Raw genomic sequence first — 24,714 nt, forward strand, 5'->3', positions numbered from 1 at the left:
CTTGTCTTCCGTGGATTTTGAGGGATGGCGGGTCGAGCCGAGCCGTACTTTAAGCTCGAAGGGCTCTTGGTGCGGATGGGCTTTTGACCATTGCCATCAAGTACGGAGGGGATGGTCCAGTCTTTGCTTTGTAGGCCAGCGTCAGGGTTTTGAATCTGATGCGGGCAGCTATACTTTTACTTGGTTTCAAAAATAATACACTAAAAATAATAAATGCACACTTAAAATGTTGAAAAAGAATGTTTTATCTTTCACTTGCACATTTTGAAGATGAATTAATATTCGACTCACTTCGCTATTTTTTGAGTTTTTTTTTTAGTTAATTAAAAAAAAAAGTTTCACTTTGAGTATTTGGCCAGGGGTGCCCATATTCCAGCATGCCACTAAAGCTATAACAGCTTTTCTGAAACCAGTCCAACAGGGACAAATTCACATTCCTGCCAGTAATGTCCCAAACATGACCGGATCAGTAGATTCTTTGGCAATGACTTAAAGGACTGAATACAAAACAAAAGGCAAACGCTTGTGGAATTTGAGTTTGAATGATGAGTCTAGAGGGGAAAAAAAAGAAAGACACCAGTACTTTATTATGGAAAAGCGTGACATCAGGAAAAGTCCAGTCTGGCACACACTGTGTTGGAATATTACAAAAAGGGAAGAAAGGAAGTCTACAAATCGATAATTTATACAAATACAACACCGCTTCAAAAAAATAAAACTTTCTTAATTTAGTAAACTCTCGGTGCTCTTATCGAGCACTGCTCTGCAATGACCCCACCTCTTGAAATCCCTGAGGAAAGACAAAAACACATAACACTCATGTCTAATGGTGCTCGATTCGTGTCGTTCTGCTTGGGTGAGGAGACACGCGAACACAAAGGTGAAGGGAGGAGGGCGGACACAGGGTGAGCTACAGCTACGGTCTGGACACGGTCACAGCCATTCAACCTATTAAACCCACCTGGACACTGTGCTTCGTGGGGGAGAGGTGAGCCACAGGCCAGCAGAACTACAGAGAAAGACATTGAGCTCGTCCTGAATGAACTAGAAAGGCGCCAGGATGCACGACTGAATAGTTCAGACCAGGTGTGATGCAAACTTTTCAATAAAATGGCAATCCCAGTTAAACTGACCACAACTGACCACAAATGTAGATTCTGGAATTGCTTTACAGCTCAGATCACTGATTTGAAGAGTAGAGCAGCTCCAGACGATTATTCTGACCCCTTCCGAACAGCTGACCTCAGTTCAGAAGTTCTCACGTTGTGGCCGCTGTAAGCTCTGAAGCAAAGAATGGATAAATTAGTCCCAAGTGAATGGTTGACGTACAACACAGTGCCAGCTGGTTTATTTTTTTCTTTTTTTCCAAGACAACACAAAAGGAAATAAATTAAGGAATTAAAATCAGCTAAGCATCCAACAATAGGCCCTTCATATGTGAGAAAAACAGCATTTCTCCAAAAAAAAAAAAAAAAAATTATAATAATAACAAATAAAACAAAAAAAATTCTAAATATTCTTCATGACTTGACATAATTGGAACAATTGTGAGATAGTGGCAAGGTTGACTACAGTACATAACCGTTAATTACATGTAATATAGCTCACACAACATGTACAAATTCAAAAAACCTGAATCAAAAACCATTAAAGACAAAATATGAACAGATAAGAGGACAAAAAGAAAAAGTGAGAGAATAAGATTCTTTAGGACAGTTAGAATTGAGTGATTTCTGGCTCAACTTGTTTTGCAATGTTGCATGTGAGCAATATGACTAGGTTTTTTTTCATACTAGATGCCCCGCCTTATATATTAGGTTTACTTTGTACATAAAAAAAAAAAATCCATTTGAGTGATACCAAGAAAAAAAAACAACCCTCATAGATAAAGACCTCCGTACAGAACCTATGGCTGTGCATTGTTAGATGAGTGCAACTGGTTGTATATTTGGTTAGGAGACTGTCAAAACAGTGCATTTAAAGTGATATTTTACTAGTCATGACTTTCCTAGCTAAAGTTGTCTAGATCAGATATGCTATCTGCTAGAGAACTGGGAGGAGGACAATCGGACCAATAGGATGGCAGAAGTAGCGGAATAATGAAACAATCATTTGGCATAAGATGGCGAAGATGCTTTCAGTGACTGGCCGTTAGTTCAGTTCTGTCCAATAGATAAAGGTGATGCTAGCATGGTAAAACATGGGGTCCAGATGCTGCCATAGTGGTAGAGTAGGGTTTGATTCACTGGCTGGAGAATTACACCATGCTACAGCAGTAAGAGTCATTGGACAAGACTGCAGAAACATAAATGTAAAGAGTTTAAAGCCTTTAAACTCTTTTCTTTTTGGACATTTCACTGATTTGAACATTGGACAGAATCAGTGGAATATCTGGACTTTTTGAGATACCAAAAAATTCTACAAAATAAGAGCTACAAGTTTTATAACTTCAGATGTGGTTATTCTTCATGTTTGGGAAAATGGGTAGGTGGGCTCTAAGAAGTTCCACAAACGACCAACAAGCAAATATTTCAGAAATGACTAAAAATAAACTAAACAACAATATAAACCAACTAAAAATTATAATGAGTGACAAACATGATGGTCTTAAACAAACCGTAAGTTTCCATGTGTTTTGGAATCCTTGAGGGAAATCACTCTGAACTGCGGTCAAGACTTCATCGTGGTTCATCAAATATCACAATGAAAAAGTGGACTGCAGGCGTACAACCATGTGCTGAAATAGTAAAGTATCACTTTAATTACTTACAAGGCCCAAATACACCGATCTGCCATAACATTAAAACCACTCACAGATGAAGTGAATCTTATTACCACGGTACCGGTCAAGAGTGGAATACACTACTCTCAAAATGGACGAGGAGGAAGAGTGACTTTGACAAAGGCCAGGCGACTGGGTTGGAGCATCTACGAACACCCGCAGAGCGCCCATGCCCATGCTCACTAACCCCTGTCCACCACTAGTGGCACCTGCAATTACCTTAAAAGAGTGTGAACTGGATCTTGGAGCGATGTAAATACGTCGCCTGGTCCCAGGAGACCCGTTTTCTTTTACATCATTTCTTTGTTCACCTGCAAGAAGTGCCAGAACAACAAGTCCGAACCATGGCGGCTCCAACTTCCAGGAGCAAGACTTAAAGGATCTGCTGCTAATGTCTTAGGTCTGGTAAAGTGAGCTGCTTTTGGAAACCCACAGCATATTAGGCAGGTGGTCTTAAAGTTTTGGCTTATCGGTGTACAGCAACTGTGTCAAAATCTAAACTCAGATCACAACTTGACATCTAGGTCAAAAACAAATCCACAAACGTGTTGTGAACATCCCTTCTGTACCAGTTCTATACAATATGTGCAACTGATAATATAATACCCTCCTAATCAACGAGACTTAAAAATGCTTTAGCTCTCAGTTTCAGACCGAAGTCCTTTCAGAAACCGTCTGAGTGTTTCCTGTTTTTTTTTTTGTTGTTGCTTTTTTGCTACAGTACATTTTGCATTTTATGAAAGTAAGGCAAAAACAAATCCTCAGCAAGTCATTCCACAGATTTCCTTCAACCTACCTGCAGCTTATTGGACTATCATGATTTCGGCTTATAATTTTTGGCAAAACGCTTCAAACTCTGATTTCAAATCTGGTTTAAAGCTTAACGCCATCCAAACACTGGCAGCTAAACCAATCCTGGGCCTTAGCAACATTGTAGGTTGAGCATAACATTGACTTCAATGACCAAAATGCCTTCCAAAGAGCTTACCTTCACTTTAAGAACTTCACTTAATGTAGTCTACAATGCAGCCAATCATCACCCCCCTGTTTGCAATCCTTGCAGAGCAAAGCCTTACACCTCTTGAGTCAATCAACTGAAAAAATTAGCTTTAAGATGAATGATCAGTGTGTGAAATATGAGATCTAGATTTGGATTTATATGGACTGCCAATTTCATCAGTGTTGAAACTAATCTCGATGTGACCTCGATCGCACAATGGCATGTTTTTAGAGACGGCAAAGATTTCTTTCTTCACTAGGTGAATAGGTGATTTCCTATATTAAAGAAATCTATAATGCCTCATTAATGCCTAATGAATGTAATCATATGAACAACAACAACAAAAGAATTAAATAATCCAGGCCCAATAAGGCCCAATCCAACGAAGGGCTCTGATTCAGCTTTAGAGAACCTGGTGGTATTCCTCAGGAATTTCATTCCCTCTTAAATTTGTACTTCTTCGGAGCAAATGTCGCCCCACAATTGTCGGACCTCAATTAACAAAGCATTAATTAACTCACTCCTATCCAAGGTATCGAGAAGCTTCAAGTATAGACCAATGGTCCACTTCAGTTGAGAACTTCTAGAGGAGTTCCTGAAGCTCTAAAGTTGCCGTTCTCAAACAAGTTCTCAAATATTCCCAATGTGAATCCACTCTTGTGGTGAGAAGTCCCAAGTAGTATCTACCAAGACATCTAGCTCTTGGTGACCCGCTCTGGCTGGCTACAGACTGCCTCAACAGTGAGGGCATTGTTCACACTGAGCTTCATGTCCAGAAGCTCATTAGTGTCTTGGGAGTCAGGGGGCCATCGTCCTCAGGCCCTGCTTCTCCATGATGTTCCACAGCTTGCGCAGGTTGGACTGGGTGATGGTGTCATCAGGCTTGAGCTGCAGGGCTCGCAGGTAATTGGCTTCAGCCTCCTGAAGTTTTCCATTCAGGTGAAGGATAGCCCCAAGATTCATCAAGGCTGCAGGGTACTGAAGGACAAATAAGAAAAGTGGCTTAGAATCAACAGAGAACCGGTGCTAGTTCTTAGAGAAGGAACCTCTGAGAGCTAGCTTCAAAGTTATGCAGCCATTCTCTTGAGTATTGTTAAACACTCGACCGCTGTTATAAGCATTTTGGTTGCCTAATAGCATCTTGGTACATAAATTTAGCCTGAGACACACTGTGATTCCAGAGTCTATCTATGTAGACAAGCATCATCTGTTTTTCTTGTGTCAAGGTCTGATGAATGATGTCCACCGCGTGAAGATTTCAATAGGAACAATATGCTGAGCACAGTGATTCTTTCAGCAGAAAGGGATTTGAATGGACAGATAAATCAAAATGCGTGTGACACAATCTCTGTGTACTGCTGAGGGCCTTGCAATTCGGCCCTATACGTCCACAGAAAACCGCATTCGCCAGGGTGGCTGAGCCAAAATAAAGGGCTAGCCTGGCACCAGTAAAACTCCATACAGGCCATGATTTCAATACGTTAACAACATTTAATTGCAGACGTGTGATTGTGATTTAATCTTAAACTCCTTTCTGGAACCACTTCATACATCACTTGGCGTCTCAGAGGGGGGAAAAAGGGCTGTATATTCTGCAACACTCTGTACACTCAGACATCAAGGCTTAGTCCAGCGGACAATGTTAGGCCAGCTGCCAGGCCTGTGACATGAAAATACGAAGGGAAGTGGTCATTTTGGTGGTGCATTAAGTAATAAATTACCCCGGTATGTGACCCTACAATAAAAGGTCAAACCTCAAAATGAGATCTGGGGACCAACTAACTGAAGCTGTGGCATTAACTACTGGCCAGCAACATACAGTCAGCCCATATTAGAGGCTGCTGGGATGGTGCAATGGAGACAGTTAAATTTAATAGTTCAGAGCTGCAGTAACGGACCTATCCGTGCTCTGCTCACAAATGCATTCTTTAGCATTGGTACCAGGCTGAACATGCTTATAAAACACTGGGAAAATCAACTGGTTATCGAGGTGGATTGAGCCACACTAGTTTTTTCATTGGTTAGGAGCTGGACTGGTTGCTACAAACCTGGAAGGCCATAAATTTTACCACAATCTGAATGCCCCAAAATTGAAGTTTTGGCTCTAGTAGATCTTTTATTTTTGGTGCTGTGCAAAATGTGATGCCCAATTTAGAATTGTATCAATCTAAGCCAATTACACTTTCAGAAAATGACAATTTCCCATTAGTTTGATATGAATTTTTGGGAATGTTCTCTAAAGTTCTCATTTGGAGGACTGGCTATGAAAGAAAGTGAATGTACAGTGGCAGGGTGTTTTTACCAGCATATGCTTCATACTTTCTCTCCCTGACATACCACCGATAGGCCATAGGCTCGAAAACGTCCAGGCCAATGGATCAGCGAATCAAAAACCCCACCCTGCCTACAGTGAAGCATGGCGGAGGCTCAGGGATGCTAAATGGAATCCAACAAAGTATCTGGAAATCTTTGGAAAAAACATCATGCCTTCTGTGAGGAAGCTGAAGCTTGGGCGCCATTGGACCTGCCAACAGGACAATGATCCCAAACATACCTAGCCCACCAAGTCCCCCAAGGCTTGGTTTCAGAAGAAGTCCTGGAAGATTCTGGAGTTGCAGTCACAGTTGCCTGACTTGAACCCTTTAGAAAATCTTTGGTGGGATTTGAAGAAGGCGTTTGTAGCAGCAAACTCAAGAAAATCAGAGAACTGGAGGCCACTGCCCATGAAGAATGAGCTTCCTCATAAAGTTTCCTCAGGAACGCTGCCAGGAGCTGATGCCTGGCTATGAATCATGTTTGTAGCAGGTTATAACACCACAAGGGTGTTGTATTAGGTACTACAGACGCTTGTCATGAAAGGGTGGAATAATTCAGAGACTCCAGTCGTTATTAAGTGGAATGTAGTGTTGAATTTGGAGGAAGCACTTGTTCTAGTAGTTGAGTTGAGCTACCTTAATTGGTCTTGTTTGATCGGTTTACTGCCAACAGCTGAAAGTTTGTCCATTTCACTAATAAACTTCATTTTTAATGGGGGTTGAATAATTCTGAGAGCAGCTGTAGGTGATATGTCAGTTATACTTTTGGAATTGTGCTAACTTTTTCCTAAACTGTGGCAATTCCTGAGAAATGTTACAAATCCATCCTACAAATAAGACCTGCAATAATTTGAATGACTAAGAATGTGTGCATGTTTTGCACCAGCCCTGGAAACTGTCCTAAAGCCAACTGAAAGTGAGCTGGAGAAGACACCACAGAAGCGCTTGGATCTTTGCGGAGGAAGCACAGACTTTAACAGCGGAACACCATGAAATATCATTAGCGCAATTCTGGTCCATTCATCCACAGACACGCTACTGTCAGAGAGAAAGAGATAGGGGCGTACAACTGTGCAGCAACATGCTGTTACTCCAGAAAGAAGAACCTGATGGATGTGCTCCGATCATTGTTCTGCCACAGCTTCACACTGCTCTACGATCTCCTCCATCCATTTCACCCGACGCCCTACTCCACTCTACTCGTCCTCCAATCTTCCCCCGCCAGGCATGCAGCAACCACAGCAGCTCCAGATGTGGGGAGGATCAGATGACCCCTGCAGAAACAGCTGCTGAGGAGACCAACTCAGCTGGAGAGTGGAGACGGGCAGGTAACCCAAGGCTATGAGATTCGACCGTTTAAATGGTATTCCATCTCCAACCAAAAAGCCATGCCTCCGCTCCTTGTGCAAGGTTCAGATAAAGGGGATGCGAGGGGAGTTTTCTTCTCCCCCTTTTTCTTCAGCCTTTGGAAGTTCTTGTTTGATTATCATCTCAAAACAACGTCATGCGATTGTCGCTGACAACAAATGAGGCACTTCAGAGTGTCAACTCATGAGGGACAAATCTTGGAAAAAGAAGAATCATGTCAGCGAAGGCAACTGATGAAGAACCTTGAACAAATCTGTATATTTCAAACACATCAAACTGGGACTGGGACATTCGGCATCACTCCTTCCATTGCTAGAAAGTTCCTGACTGATGATGAAAAAGCAAGCTCTGCATTCTGCAGACCTGCCATCACTGTCGCCATGGTTGGTCATTCATTAAACTAATAGAGAGTCGTGAAGTCACACAAATCACCTTCAAGTCAACCACCACATGTGCAAATGTGTAATGTCCCATGTGAAAACCGGTAGGGGGTTATGGTTTGGTACTCACATTAGGTCTTAGGCTGGCTGCTTGCTTGTAGTACCTCTCTGCAGCGTCATTCAGGCTGGCTTGTCTGAAAGAGCAAAATCAGTATTTCAACAAACATCACAACCATTTGACAATCATCATCAGTAGTACTGTCTAACGACTATTACAAGATTAGTGTGGGTTGTGATCTACATTATATGTACGAGTACACAAGCACACGAGCAGATGAACATCATGAACCTACTGGCACCATGCTGCCTAATGCCAGGCGTGGGCTATAGGGGTATAAAGCCTCCCAGTATTGAGCTGTGGAGCAGTGGAAGAACTGTGCTCTCTGGAATAATGGCTGGAACTCCATCCAATACTTTTAGGGACAAGTTGGGGAGTTGAGGATAAGGTAGAGTGGTGATCATCATCATCATCCAAAACCCTGACCTCACTAACGCTCTTGGCGATGAACGCAATCAAATACTCACAGCAATGCTCCAAAATCTAGTAGAAAGCCAGTTGAGGCAGTTACTCCAACAACGGCAGAATGTACTATTTCTTAATACCCTTGATTTCAGAAGAAACAATGAATGAGCAGTGTCCCAATACTTTTGTCATATAATATACAACCTACTGGATAAGCTTAAAGCTTGCACCCACAACTGATAAAAAACAGTGCAATAGACCAGCTGTGAAAAAAAATGGTGCAGTGGACCAGCAGTGAATTGGTACGAGAAAAACAGCATTTCTACTTCTCCCAGAAGACCGGCCTCTACAGACGCTACAATAAAAGCACAGATGAGGCAGCACTGTTTTCCATATGCTCACCACGTATAAAAACCTACTCCTCTTGGATCTTCTTTCATCTAGCTTGTGAATACGCTTGCTTTGTCTTGCACGTATTAATTTTCCAATAAATCAGAAAAAGCTTTAAGGCTTACAGATGGATGGGCCTGCTGGCCGGAGCTGTCTCAAACTCAACACAAACAGTTGTTCTGACACTGTATCCGACAGTGAAAAGGACAGAGGCATGGACACTGACCAAGTCATAATTCAGGAAAGAGACAGATGGCCTGTACTTGCATTTTCAGCTGCTTGGCTTTTCGAGATGCAAAGACAAATGAACTCTGATGTTCCTTAAGTGAAGGTTTCACGAAAGAAACCTTTATTGAGATGAATGGTGTTTTGGTGAAGAGCGAGTTCACTCTCAAAATGGTCCTTCTGAGTGAGGCCATACAAGCCAAACCACTTCTGGTTTCGTAGGCTTCCTTCAGACAGCAGGTATAGTGGCCCAAATCTGATTTTCTCACCAAATCCAATGTTTTTTTTAGGCTGTTCACACAATGTTTTTAAATGTTACCTATATCTGAGATCACGCTCCTAAACTGATGTGCATGTGTCAAAGAGAAACGAAGCTTCGGTTCACTTTCGTTAGCATCAATAGGGGCCATCAATGTGTTCTAGCTCGCCTCTAACTCAGCTGGAGAGTGGAGATGAGCAGGTAACCCAAGGCTATGAGATTGGACCGTTTAAATGGTATTCCATCTCCAACCAAAAGGCCCAAATATTCATATGGCCTGGTACCTCACTATCCCACCACTGAAAACCTCCCTCACTGCTGTCTGTCATCCATTTTCCTCTTCTCCTCAGCGAACGTTGAGTTGGACTGACATAAAAGTAAATGTTGCATGAATTTCGATCTCTTTGCTGCGTATCAGATACGTATCAGGTTTCATATCAGTATCAGATTTTACTGCCACATAAATAACACCTGGATTTGGGTCACCGTCACCTGCTGTGTGAACGCAGCCAAAGAGAACCATTTACAGTTTGCAATGGAGATGTGAGTGTGCCGAACTTTTTAAAGGGTCTCAAGAACCTTCAGTAGATCAGTAAAAGTTCTTTAGATCCTTCACACTCGCACGTCTCCATCACAAAGATGGTTCTCTATGGAACCAAATTCTATGGTTCTTCTATGGAATTGCAAAGCGCCCAAACTCCGAAACGTCATTCACACTCCCTAAACAACTTGTGAAAGGCATATTGGGTGAATTATGAGTTATGAGTTCCGTGATATGGACCTGACTCACACATCTGGACCCGATAAGACTCACAGCACAGCACATGATATTTCTGAAGTTTCAGAAAGTACGAGCAGAAAAGTGCCGAGTGGCAACGCTTTGCAGGCGGGGGTGACACACGTCGCCTTCCTGTGCTAACTTTGGACACTGTGTTGTCCTTCGTTCTCCCTCTGGCCAGCAAGGAACAGCGGATATAGGTCACAATGTTTCAGCAGTTTACTTTGTGAACAGTCATGTGTACCTGAAGTAGGCTGCAGTGTCCCCAAACTGAAAACAATGAGACCCTGTGGAGATGGCCAGCTGTTTTCAAAACCATATAATCTAGAACACCAACCGGCCTACGGTCTCATGTCTCCATCATTACAGAGCTGTCAACTAAACAAACGACTGAAATGGGTTTCAGGGACTTGGGCTCATAAATCTGAACTGTCCTGACCTTTCTGATCTGACGGAGAAGGATAAAGGTTCTAGCTGAAATTTTCTGTCAGTTCCAAAAGCTAAACAAACCTGAAATCTTCTGCGATGGCTGATGTGGGCTTAGCCTTTAACTATAACCATGTGCGTAATCCACAAAGCTCTTTTACGATTCCTGCAGCCTACATGATGAGTCTAATTCCATGTAATTTTCACATTTACATGCACACAATAAAATGTGGCTTTGGTCCTTTGCCACACCATTGTTTGTGGGGACCCTGAGACCCCTGTTTTACCAGCAGTGGGAAAGTGGTCTCTCTTGAAAGTGGGAACCATGTGAGTAAATATTTCGGAGAGACTAGGTTTATTCTCAAAACCACATAATTGGGCTAAACATTACACTGAGAGCGATTAGAGGCAGGAGGACAGGAAAATGAAGACAGTGTGTGTGTACATATGCAGACCTCCATGATTTGGGATTAGCATGTGTAGATAAGTGGACCTCCGTGAATTGGGACCGTCATTTTCACTCTCGGTCATAGCCGAGGGGGGAGGTCACAGGGTTGGCTGCCTGACTAGCCCTAGTGGTAAAGAGAATACATCCAGTCTGGTGCCAAAACACATGTTATTCCATGGACATCCATGATATTTTTTCCCCTTAAATTATGTTTGTATTTTACAAATTCCTTTTTCCAGTAACCATCTGTTTTGGAGGCACTTAAAACATCAAAAATGTAGTTTACTTTTCCCCTCCCCTTTTGGTTTTTACATCATTGCTCCTGCTCAAGCTTGGAGAAACACAGCTTGGCTGTTGTCATGAGCACAGATTTGAAGATGATGCTATCAGACAGACAATCAACATTGCTAGTCTTCATCACTACTCTGTATTTCTAACTCGGTCAATAACATGATATTTAGGACCTGGCCCTACTTTCAGTGCACTGATTTATTCTAATTAAGCGAAAATTTCATTATTCTGTTAAATTAATGTCTGTAAAATGCAGAATAAAGAACCACAAGAAAAAAAAAAAAAAAAAAAAAATTGAACAATTTTTTGTTGTTAAGAATTGCATTTAAAAACTTTGTACCTCATTCACCGACCATTCTTAAGAAAAAAATTCTATTTAAAGCTGTTCAACTTTTTAGGAAGTTATTAGTGAATGAGGTCCAAATTATCTTCAGTTCAACAGATGTTTTTATTTTTTTGTGTCAGGAAGGCTTTCATGAATCTGGCCCCTGGTATACAAACTTCCTTCTATACAAAAATCCTCCTATAAAGATGCAAGATTTTGTCAGAAACGGTCACAATATGTGAAGAAACCCTGATTTATGGTGAAAGCAGGGATGGTGGTGTCCAAAATGTGTACCGTAATGAATGGGTGTTACGTGTTAAGAGTTATGATGAAACTTAATTCTGAGAGATGGACCACACCCCATACAACTCCTCCTCCTTAGCCTATACATACCTTCATGTCTCACTTTACCCACCTGTCAATCATCATCAAACCCACCACCACCTCGTCTCATCCCTCGCATCCCTTCTTCTTTTTGCTCAGGGGCCCTGTACTAGCTCCAGTGTGTCAACTTGCACTCGCCATAGTCAGACGCCAATCAGTTGGAACTGAGCTTAGCATAAGTTCAAACGTAAGGTTTAAGGCAGGAACTTATAGGGGATTTTGTAAAATTTGACGTTCATCAAACTTCGTACATAGGCTACTGCATATTCTATGTTGACTGTATGCACCAACCTATCCACAACCTGTATACTGTGGTGGTTTTTGAAGTATACATCACTACCCATAGACCCCTAATGCTAATTCTAATGACTTTCTCCAGGGCCTATACTATACTATAGTATAACATAAACTGGATAACAGATATAGGTACACCTCAATGATCATAGCCTATATATATCCTTCTGCCTCTATCAGACAATTTACATGACTGTGGTAGAATTACTCTAGTATACTCTGGGTATAATGGCTGCGCAAAAACACACCTTCACAACACTGATGCTTCCAAGGCTACGATGTGCAAATGAGACTTCAGCAGATGCCCTGAGTTTACTGAATGTATGCCCTGCGCGTCCTCAAAGGGTTCATCATTATTTTCTCTGGGGATCTGGATAACCAAGGCATTTAAATGAAGCAGCAAATGCAAAAATTGTGGTCAAAGGATCAGAGGCAGATAATTAACCATGTTACAGCGAGGGCTCTCCAATGCCCTAACATTGTACTGCGAAGTGTATGTAGAAGTACTCGCGATCTAGAACTGAGTCCATCCTGTGCAAGCCTAGTAACTGCACCACAGGGCCTCCCTGCAAAAATCTATAAATCTAAGATTAAGCTCAACATGATGTACAGCATTCACGCATTACATACATTTACAGACTGCCTGATGTTCTTCCATATGAGAAGTAAGCACCCCAAGAACATTCTAGGATAACGCCTACTCTGTGTTTGAATGGCAGCATCGGGGAGAAAAACAACAACCCTGTGTGAGGAGTCTTTCCCTTAGCGTGCCAGCAACGCAGCCCGGCCGAGGTCTCAAATATCCAGCGCTCGTTTGAAGAGGGCGAAGGAAATGGATAGTGAGGAAGCAAAGTTGTCAGAAAAGGAGGGCCCCTGAGAGCAATAAGAAAAAGCTGCACATTTGAAGCCCCCCTCCACAGTTCCCAACCCCTCACTTCTCTCAGACTCCCCCCGCCCCCTCCCAGCTGAGATCCTTCCATGCGGCCTTCCAAAACAAACATCTAAAGAACATGAGCTCCAAATGAGCACGACCACATGCCAGCACGCCAGCAGGAGTCAGAGCCGGAGACTGCAATTAACAACGCAGGGTCCAAACCCGCGTACAGTACAGCATTAGCTGAGAACCTACCACAGTACTTTATAGGGTGTGAATAAGTCGTGAGAAATGGATTTGCAGAGGAACGGAGTGACCGAAGGAGTCATGTTTCATGACGTGGCTGTCAGTATTTTCATAGATGCTTCTTGCTCATAGCAGCACTCCAATCCTCTTCTTCACTTTTTAAATTTTTTTTATTTAATTTTTTTTAATAATAGCGTGTGCCATTAACATAATGCATACATAATATCTATCCATCAATCTATCTATCTATCTATAAAGGTTCAAAATGACCTGAGGTCACCATATTCACAGAAGTTTCTTTAGGCACTTTTTCTTGAAGATAAATCAAAAATCTTCATAATAATTTTCTCAGATTTGTTTTTTTCAGACTAAGACATGTTTTAATAAATATTTTTAAATATTTTCTTAAACTTACAAAATCCTCACACTTGCCATAGACTGAAAGAATTCAGAGGGTCAGCCTCTAATCTGATAAACGTATTTAGAATAGCTGAAGTACTAGAATTAATAAAAAAAAATAAAAATAAATAAATAAATAAATAAAATAAAATATTTATATATATATTTATGTGAATGAAATCTAATTCATAATGATTTGATTTTTTTCTAATTAAGCGAGATTTCCATTATTCTGTCAAATGAATGTCTGTAAAATGCAGAATAAAGGCTACTTTACAAATGGCTACATAAGAAAACCACAAAAAAAACTTAAATTTTTTTGTTTTTAAGAATTGCTTTTAAAAACTTTGGACCTTATTCACCAACCATTCTTAAGAAAAAAATCTGCTTAAAGTTAAACTTTTTGGGAAGTTATTAGTGAATGAGGTCCAGATTATCTTACAATTCTTTAGAGGTTTTTTTTTGTGTGTCAGGAAAGCTTTCATGAATCTGGCCCCTGGTATACAAACGTGACAGTTTATATATGCTGTAAAGTTAGTATCTGTTTTCCTCCACCTATAAAGATGCAAGATTTTGTCAGAAACAGTCACAATATGTGAAGAAAGAAACTCTGATTTATGGAGTGTAGAATAGTTTGAAACAGGGCCTTACAGATACAACCTGAGACAGAGCAAAACTATTAACTCTTGAAGTCACTTCTAATGCACTGATCTGACCTGCTAAATAAGAGCACAATAAAATCAGGGTAAAAACAGTCCAAAACTCCATTAAATCATACTGGTAAACTGGTAAAACTGATATGTCTGGTTATCGGTTAAGCTTCTGAGAATGGGCATCAATACCACCAACCGACTTCCTCTCCTCTCATGCCCGAGCATGCAGATACAACAGCTTTCTCTTGGTGTTTGTGCAGCAGTGTAGAAATTATCCCTGTAGGAGCAGCAGAGCAGCAGGGTTCCAGGTTCTGATAGAGCGCTAATGAGTATCTGAGAGATCTGCGAGTGTGTGTGTGTGTGTGTGTGTGTGTGTGTGATCCTGTGAGGTAGGTTCTCGAAGGAGAATAGAAAAAACACAGGATGCTGGGTCTGACCCACGAAGCTGTTCTCTGATGCTCACTGTCAACATCATGTTATTCCTTTGCCTTAGTCCTTGAGAATTCTGGGTTAGGGTTTCTGAATCCCACATGTTCCCACAGAGCCGAGAGCCAGCCTGAGCCGAGGGTCTTACCGGAGCATGTGAGCCGCGCTGAAGACAACATCAAACTCTTCACTGTCCAGCCGTGCGGCCTTCTCCGCCATCTCAGCAGCCTCCAACAGCCTGGATTCTTCCAGCAAAAACTGACCTGTGAGGGAGAGGAGAAAGGGAAAGAGAGAGAGAGATGCTGACAGTGATTCATTTGTGTGCAATTCAAAAATGCTTAGGACTGTAGCGTGTGGTCATACTGCTACTGTAAACGTGTGTTTAGCTGACCGAGAGCAGAGCTGTCTCCTGAATGTGAAACAAAGCCGTCGTCAAGACCTGCTATATATAGAGGCAGAGCTCCGTTCTCTTTCATTCCCTCAAAAGGACGAATGTAAAACATTTCCTTTGGCTCAAAGGGACGGGTAGTCTGGTCAGGTCTGGCCTGGCCGCTCCCTCGCGATTGCACGTAACATAAGACATAACACTTTTCTGGCCATCTGACAGCTGATTTGTCTGATTAAGATTTCCCGATAGGACGGGCTCTTTAATGTGTGCTGGTTTAGTGCTGTTGAGCTGTGGGGAGTTAAGTGACTGGGCTCTGGAGAGACCACAGCAGCACTACTGGTGGGCGGAATAGGGGTAGCTGATCTGGGAAGCGCCCCTCATGCCGAGAGGCCAGGTTTGCACTGGAATAAATACCCTGTTGCTTTTGGTAAGCACCACACTCCCACACTGTCTCGCCAAACCAGGCATATTTTCCCAAATAGCTCAAGATGAAACATGAACCTCTAAGAGCGCTCTTAAGCAAACGCAACTAGTCTAGGACCCTCACTGGCTGTGTTTTTAGGACACCTCAAGGACAAACATGGCCAATCACTCAGAAATTCTCTTCAGCTTTGTTTGGAAGTATGGCAGAACATCTCACAGTCCAATTTCCAGAAAACGAGTCCGGCCGAATTAATGACCAAGCTGGAATGCCCTTATTCAGCATGTCATTCAAGCAAAGCATATCAGTGTGTGTTCTCCCACCACAGGCAGAGCACCAGTAGAGGCAGAAACGGGAGACGAGATCTCTAGTGTGGTGGACGCATTCTCGGAGAACAATGCAAGGAAGCGCGTGATCATCTTCGTTTATTGGCCTTTTGTTCACTCCAAGTGATCCCTGATCGGACACGTACAGAGCTGTACAACGCAGATGCTTTGGCAGCCAGGAGAGTGGGAAAGCATGTCAGCGGGGTTAGCCAACAGTGCTGTGATAATAGTCTGGTCTGTACCCAGAAAATGCTCCGTCTGGAGCCTGACCAAGCTATGGAAAACGTGGGATTTGAAAGGAATCTGTGGAAAATGATGCACAGGTGTTGGCAAGAAAAACACACAAGGAGCCTAGTGTTAACAGCTTGTGCTAGATGTTAATGTAGTACATTCAAAGGACAAATCTATCTATCTATCTATCTATCTACAGTGAGTCCAAGAAGTATTTGATCCCTTGCTGATTTTCTTTGTTTGCCCACTAATAAAGACACTATCCTTCTGCACTTTTAATGGTAGATATATTCTAACATGGAGAGACAGAATATCAAGACAAAAATCCAGAATATAATTTTAAAGAATATATTTTAATTAATTTGTATTTCAATGAGGAAAATAAGTATTTGATCCCTCTTGCCAAACACACTCAATACTTAGTGGCAAAGCCTTTGTTTGCAAGCACAGCGGTGAGACGTTTGTTGTAGTTAACCACAAGTTTAGCACACACACCAGGGGGAATTTTGGCCCACTCTTCTTTGCAGATCCTCTCTAAATCATGAAGGTTGGTGGGCTGTCGCTTGGCAACTCTGACCTTCAGCTCCCTCCATAGATTTTCGATCGGATTGAGGTCTGGCGACTGGCTGGGCCACTCCATGACCTTAATGTGATTTTTCTTGAGCCAATCCTTTGTTGCCTTTGCTGTATGTTTAGGGTCGTTATCATGTTGGAAGACCCAACCACGGCCCATTTTCAGATCCCTGGCAGAGGGGAGGAGGTTGTCCCTCAGGATTGTGCGGTACATGGCTCCATCCATCTTCCCAGTGATGCGGTGAAGTAGCCCTGTACCCTTGGCAGAGAAACACCCCCAAAACATTATGCTTCCACCTCCATGCTTGACGGTGGGCACAGTGTTCTTGGGGTCATAGGCAGCATTTTTCTTCCTCCACACATGGCGGGTGGAGTTGAGGCCAAAAAGTTCAATTTTGGTCTCGTCTGACCACAAAACCTTCTCCCAATAACTTGGTTCATCTTTCAAATGATCATTGGCATACTTGAGGCGCGCCTCCACATGTGCTCTCTTCAGCAGGGGTACCTTTCGGGCACTGCAGGATGTGAATCCATTGTTGCGCAAAGTGTTGCCAATTGTTTCCTTGCAAACTGTGGTCCCAGCTGCCTTCAGGTCATTTGCTAACTCCTGCCGAGTGGTTGCAGGACGATTTCTGACTGTTCTCAGCATCATTGCCACCCCACGAGGCGAAATCTTCTTTGGAGCACCGGGCCGAGGTCTGTTGATTGTCATGTTATACTCTTTAAACTTTCTGATAATTGCACCAATAGTTGTTACTTTCACATCCAACACCTTACTAATCTTTTTGTAGCCCATTCCAGCTTTGTGAAGGTCAACAATTCTGACTCTGAGGTCCTGTGACAGCTCTTTGGTTTTACCCATGTTGGAGACTTGAAATCTGTGTGATCTGTCTGATTCTGTGGACAGGTGTTTTTCACACAAGTGATTAGTGAGAACAGGTGGCTTCAGGTCAGGTAACAAGTTGATTGGGAGTGTCTAACTGGTCTGTAAAAGCCAGAACTGCTAATGAATACTAAGGGATCAAATACTTATTTCACTCCATGAAATACAAATCAATTAATATATATTCCTTAGATTTATTTTCTGGATTTTCTTTTTAATATTCTGTCTCTCCATGTAAGAATACATCTACCATTAAAAGTATAGAATGATCATGTCTTTATTAGTGGGCCAACGAAGAAAATCAGCAAGGGATCAAATACTTCTTGGACTCACTGTATATATATATATATATTCAATATAAAAATGACTCCAAATCATAAGTTAACACACACACAATGCAACATACCAATAATAAGTTCTATTTTAAATGTAATTTACCTGATGATTAACATTTCATGAAATAATTAAGATGTAAACAAAGTCATTCAGAGTGGTTTGGTGTAAAATGCACCGTTCTAGAGATTTATTCCCAGAGGTAGTAAACAGAACCAGACATTTGAAGACATTTGAAGAACCAGACAGCTATTATCTAAAAATGGTTCCAAACATGCTGCTAGATGCCTCAGACATTGTTCTATGATAGTTTTGAGAGAAGGTTTTGGTCCGAAATGCATTTTGTAAAATACACTTCTGATGAAAGGCATGCATGATGGGCACTGTAAGAATTGAACACTATTTTACCATTTTCAATACTACATAATAATAAAGCTCAGAAGACAGATACACTGATCATCTTGGACTGTAAATAAAATAGATATGTAAATCGTAGACTTCACAACCCCTGGTTCCCAACACTACCCCAGTAAAATCCCAGTCTGTAAACTCCCCCTTTAACTTACTTGGAAATTCTATAAAATAAACATTGCAAGATCCATCAGATACATTAGTGTCTTATTTAAGTTATAAAAAAAATAAAAAACATTTAATTCACAATGTAATATCAACACTTTTACCATAGTCCAGCTGCATCCCAAACGATCCCATCTGAATTGTGGTTTGAACAAAAACTCATTGTGAGGCAGATTAAATGTTTAGGCTTCTTGTAAGTCAGTGGTGTTCCATCATTTAACCCCAGCTTAGTTTCATAATGTAGAGCTCCGACTGAGCCAAAGATTTCCAATGGCCACTGGGCATCATTTGCTTGACTCATGTTCATGCTCCACACATGAGCACACAGCTCTCATTATTTCTGTCTCTGTCTCTTTTCATGCATGGAATGCTTGGTTTTGCTGGCAAAACTCATGTAGTTTGTAGAGAGGGCGAAACAAGGACTTACTCAATTAGCTGAATGTTAACTTCAGATAAAGAGCTAAAGACAAACAATTACTACTAATGTTGATCTCTAGAGAGCAGCAGGACAGTATTTCAGCTCTTCTATTAAGAAAATGAACATTAGAAAGACCCGTGTAACAATGCCATTGCTGCTGGCGGCAACACAACCCCAAAACATGGCCGACCCACCCCCATGCTTCACAGCTGGCAGGGTGTTCTTTTCATGAAATGCAGTCCAATTGTTTCTCCAAGGCTACCTTTACTGACTGCGACCAATTCTATCACTGCACAGCACTGCTTTACAAATCTCCTCATACATTTATGTATGTATGTAAGATTATATTGATAGATGGAGGAACTGCTGTGCACATGACAATAAACTCTTGAATCTTGAATCTTCTCAGGATGTTCTGTAGCAAACTCTCCTGAAGTCCAAAAGATGTGTGCAGACAACACTGCACTATGAAATGGTGCACCACCCTCTTGTGGTAAAGTTTCATGCAGGTTCCTTTTGGCAATGGTCAAAAGCCGATCTACACCAAGAGCCCTTCGAGCTTCAAGTACGGCTCGGCTCGACCCACCATCCCTCAAAATCCACGGAAGACAAGCGTCCAGGCTTTTTTCTGTCCTGCACCGAAGTGGTGGAACGAGCTTCCCCTGGGTGTCCGAGCAGAGTCTTTCGCTGTCTTCAAACACAGACTGAAGACCCTCCTCTTCTGAGAGTACTATGGTCACCTTACTGACTTTTAGTAGTGTTTAGTAATGTCTAAGCTTAGAGGTATCTTTGAATTTTTTGTCTATTCTAACTAGCTGAGGTGTTTCTTGAGTAAGCAGCAAAGCACTTTTGTAAGTCGCTCTGGATAAGAGCATCTGCTAAATGCCTTAAATGTAAATGTAATGTAATGTTCTTGGTAGGGGGGAGGTTGCTTTGCCTGTCTTACCAGCATACAGACAGTTCTGTCTGGTCCAGTCTAATCTATCTTTAAGACCTCATCTTTTCCTCCACAGTTCCCCTGAACTGCCACTGCTTAAAAAACAGCCAGATCTGTAGAAACTGCAAGCTGAAAAAGGCTTGGCTTCTTCTCAAAGACTTCCCCTAGCTTGTAGGCTTCGATCACTTTTGTTTTTAGAGCTGCAGACAGTTGCTAAGGGGAGCCCATGCTTGGTAAGTGTTAGTACAAGGTTTGAAGAGTCAAACTTTTGAAGAGCCTAAAGACTAGATTCAGCTGTCGGTTCCTAATTATGAAGAAAAACAGTGGGGATTTCAACGGGTTTGGGAAAAAAAAGTTCAATGATGAAGAGATCAGTCTGGGAAGTCATATCCAGCAGTTTTTGCATAACCCTGATTTGAGGCTAAAACTGCTGAAAAAGCTTACAATATAAGACCCACTGTTGCTTACCGTAATGCATGTAGCAGTTTCCTTTAGCGGGATCGAGCTGAATGGCCTTCAGAAAGTACTTCTCGGCTTCTGCTTTCTGACCCTGAAAAAGTGAATGAATATTTAACAGCAGATAAATATTTCAAATAAAAACTGGGAATTTGAAGGAGATTGCTGTTTCAGTGTTGCTGAGCATTTCACCGCTGCCCAAATGTGTGATCATAATTGTGCAGACTTTAAAAGAAGCGTGAATATAAAGGTAAACAGGATTTTATTAAAAAATAAAAAGTTCACAGGTAAATGCTGCGGCCCTGTGCCTACACATCTGCTGAGGAATTCTATCATCCAGCCATTTCTTCTTTTCACAGACTTCAAAATAACCCATATCTCAGTGAGCTCTGTTGGCTCGTACAGCATGCCTACACTTTACATGAAAACCCACCATACAGATCTGAGAGCTTTGTTATGAATGGAAGTATGAAATGGAATATTTGACGTGAAGCGAGTAAATGCTTAATGCCCCTTTCAGTGTGAGAGATACTGGTTCCGGTCGCACAGGCATCATCATTACACACTTTCACGCTTTGGTTGATAAATAGAGCAAAGGGTTCAGCTGCAGACCGGCTGCCAGAGTGTGATATATTCTTATTTATAGCATTTATGCACTGTTTACATCCTCGAATCCAGCGAAGTGCAACACTAAATCAGTCTAACGCATTTCCATTATGTCTGAGCGGCACTGTTTATTGTTAGACATGGATGCTTGCCTTCTTACACCATGGCTAGAATGAGGTGGACCAGTGCAAATGAATGTAGCGCACACTGTGAGCTCTGCTTTACATTAAAGCATCACATTTTTCTGTTTTCATAACCTTGGATTAGTTCTGGCCTATGTATCGTCTATACTAGCACACTGGTACTGGTGTCACTCAATGAAATGAATTTTTTATGGTTTAGCAATGTTAAAAAGATAATAAGCATTACATCCAATATACACGATACTGACAAAAGTATGGGGACACCTACTAGCGCTTTTATGACATCCCATTCTAAATCCATAGGAATGGAGTGGTGTTCCCCTTTGCAGCTCTAACAGCAGGTTTGGAGCCCTACAATCTGACTGAACTTTTCTGCACTATGCTCTGAGCTCAGCACTCAGCCCTGACCCCGCTCTGTAACTTTACGAGGTCTGACACTTGGTGGCTGAGCTGCTCTCTGTGGTTCCCGAACACTGTTCAATAATACCACTCAATGATTAAAAGTGGTGTCCTTAAACTTTTGTCCATATAGTGTATGGCAACGCCACCCAGCACTACTTTAAATAAAGGGTGTAAAAAAATATATAACCCCAAAAAACTGAGGGTTTAATGTCACTCAAATTCAATGTCTTTACGCCATGTGCTCATATTCATGTTATCACTTCAAAGCTCTAAAAGCAATATCCTGCCCCCCCCCTCACCATCTCCCCAATGCACACCCCCCTCATGGTCACCAGTGACCCCCTAATCTAAGCGTGACATCAGACAGCTAACAGGCACACTGCTGTTCTGGCCTCTCCGAGGTGTTTATGAATGGACTCTGAGTCTGATTAGCTGCGGAAATGACAGAATTCAATAACGCGCTCGAGAAGCTCTCTCACACCCCTGGGGTTCGGCTCACTGACCCCTGGGGGGTGTGCGTGGAGGTCACGGGGGGTCAGCTCAGCAAGAAAAGAGCCGATTTTCATCCCGTCACCCCACGCCGCCCTCTGACCGCCCACATCTCCCCCACCACTGGTCACAAAGACACTGACAGGGCAAGCGCTTCCTCATCACTCAGTATGGGGGGAAGGGGGGGTGCCGGCTTTTGGCCTGTCTAGTTTGAATAGTGGCTGATCGTTTCTGACAGGTAATATCAGTGGTGCACAGAAGACCTGAAACTCTGTTGTTTTAGCCGCCTTGACATTTCATATACAGAGAAATTAAGAAAAACAAGGCCAGTCTCTACAGCACTTTATGGATAATTATTTTACATGGAAAAAACAACGGTTCTAAGCTCAGACTGACCGTACTCTTACCAAAAAGGGTCCTGAGCTAAAACAAAAAATGGTATAGAAGCTTCAATTGATGTGGATGTTCTTTAAACCTTTAAAATTCTTAAAAATCCTTCTATTCTATTCTATCCTTCTAAAAAAAACATCTATTGGAAAGTTCTTAAGAAAAACAAATTTTGGACAAAAGTATTGGGACACCTGCTCCTCATTCATTGCTTCTTTCAAAATCAAGTGTATAAGAAAAAGAGTGTATCCTGCTTTTGTTGGCGTAACTATTTTTAATATCCAGGGACGCATTGCTGTGAGGATCTGATTGCATTCACCTCACCTCCTTCCCAATTCCTCCAACTCATCCCAAAAGTACCAGCACCAGCCATCACTCCAGAGTACACAGTTCCACTGCTGCTCAGCTCAATGCTAGCAGGGGTCTTTATACCCCTCTAGCCCACGTCTGGCATTAGGCACAGTGCCAAAAACTTCATGTTAATCTGCTCTAGAGTCTCCTATTCTACTGCCATTATACTGGGTGCAACCTAACGGAGCTAAATGCATTCATTAGAAGGGGTGTCCACAAACATTTGGACATTAAGAGTGTGATTACCCGGTAGAATCACTCCAAATATCAATGTTTGGCACATTTATTGTTAACAGCCCATAAAACCTCATAATGCCAAATCCACAAATGCTACACACTTGAGCGCCCCCAAAAGTTCCCCAAACAACATGAAACTTTTCTCAAGCTCTTCTGGAGGCGTTGCTTTCAAGGTCAGTGAACAGAGTGTCAGATTGTTTCTCCGGTCTCCTCTTCCCGGCTCTGAGGTGGCTTTGTTTACACCCACAGGACGGGGTTGCCCCCTCGCCACTCTATTTCTGCATCAAACAGCCAACAGCAAATGGATGAAGCTGCTAGCTTTGAACCCCCAGCTTTCTTCCAGATCAATACCGAGCTTTGAAGCAGAGACAACGACTCCTCGCTCCACTGGGCTCGCCTCAGTCTGGTGCCATCTGAAAACGGTAATTTGTCAAGGGGATTGCTGAATCAGTCAGCAAGAGAAGATAAAGCAGAGGAAATACATGCACATCATGCACGGTCAGATTCCGTGCTACTGTTGTGACCTTGCATTTCTATTGTTTAACAGACGTTTTTTTAAATACGAAATTACTTGCAGTATGAGGAAGGCCTACTTGTTCCCCGGGAATCAAACTCATGGCCTTGACGTTGCTAGATCCATAGTCTACCAGCTGAGCTTTAGGAAACTGGGTTCAATTGGGTTGAAAAGAAAATATATGCAGTGGTTTATATTTGACATGAAAACTGGACCAGTGTAAAATGCAGACTGTCAATTACTGCACTTTCCTCATAGCTGAGCTGCTGCTGCTGCCCAGTTCAGAACAAAAACCCAATTCACTTTTCATTCTGGTAGATGATAAATGAAGGTGACCATGATGTTCTTTCAGTTATGGAAGGGGACAGCAGGATGGAGGTAGAGGCCACATGCTTAGAAATGAGAGGAAACTGGGAGGGGGGAGCTAAAATAGTCCAGAGCAAGAACTTCCAGAATGAAAGATTTAGAGCCTCACCCCCAACGAGCACGTCTCTCATCATAACTGTCAACCCAGCTTCTCTGAGGGCTGTCAGACCTTCAGGCACAGCTGGCATACATGCCACTTTCTTTTTTTTAAGCAACTTTAGAAAACGTGAAGTGACTCTTTCTGTCCTTAAGAAACCCCAGTCTGCACCATCTGCAGAGTTTACTCAGGCAGTACCAAAGTTACCAAAGACTATCAGGGAGATACCGTCACGCTCTTACCGTCATGGCCAGCAGCTTGCCGTAGGTAAGGTGTGCTGGTATATGGTCTGGTTTGGCTCGGAGTGACTCCCTGTACCAGTGCGCAGCTTCCGACAGCTTGTTCAGCCTCATGTAGGCCTCTCCTGTGAGGGGCAGAGACAGGGGTCAGGTCAACAGGTCAAAGGTTATGGAAGCACACATACACCCCCCCACCCCACCACCACCTTTGTTTTACTGAGAGATCCTATGACGGGGGGAGGTAGTCATGCAAAAGTGACCCGCAACAAGTCAGGATGGCGGCGAAATGTGATCCTGTGGCATTCCGTCCACTTAAGATCTGAACCCAGGCTAGTCAGCACACTGATTTAGCAGTGCATGGCTTTAAAAGTGAAGCCCTGTCTGGGTCCTCAAACGCATGATTCTGGTCTAGTTACTTCCTTAATGTACACTCACTGAGCACTTTATTAGGAACCCTATACTAATATTGGGTAAGGCCATCTGTTGCTCTCAAAACAGCCATGGAAAGGATTCCACAAGATGTTAAAAGCAAAACCTCTTGGTTCTTGATTCATT

General features: G+C 42.4%; 1 protein-coding gene across 1 annotated transcript in view; it reads right to left on the reverse strand.

Moving 5' to 3' along the window:
* Window positions 1-583: 583 nt before the first annotated feature.
* tmtc2b (transmembrane O-mannosyltransferase targeting cadherins 2b) overlaps window positions 584-24,714 on the reverse strand; it is a 137,513-nt gene continuing 113,382 nt past the window's right edge. The window contains exons 8-12 of the mRNA XM_072695914.1: window positions 24,163-24,284; window positions 20,341-20,422; window positions 14,935-15,049; window positions 7,976-8,039; window positions 584-4,760 (exon numbers count right to left, since the gene is read on the reverse strand). Of these exons, the coding sequence (XP_072552015.1) occupies window positions 4,581-4,760; window positions 7,976-8,039; window positions 14,935-15,049; window positions 20,341-20,422; window positions 24,163-24,284 (563 nt within the window). The 3' untranslated portion in view covers window positions 584-4,580. The remainder of the gene's footprint in view (window positions 4,761-7,975; window positions 8,040-14,934; window positions 15,050-20,340; window positions 20,423-24,162; window positions 24,285-24,714) is intronic.

Source organism: Salminus brasiliensis, chromosome 13 (genome assembly GCF_030463535.1).
Source record: "Salminus brasiliensis chromosome 13, fSalBra1.hap2, whole genome shotgun sequence".
Classification (NCBI taxonomy): domain Eukaryota; kingdom Metazoa; phylum Chordata; class Actinopteri; order Characiformes; family Bryconidae; genus Salminus; species Salminus brasiliensis.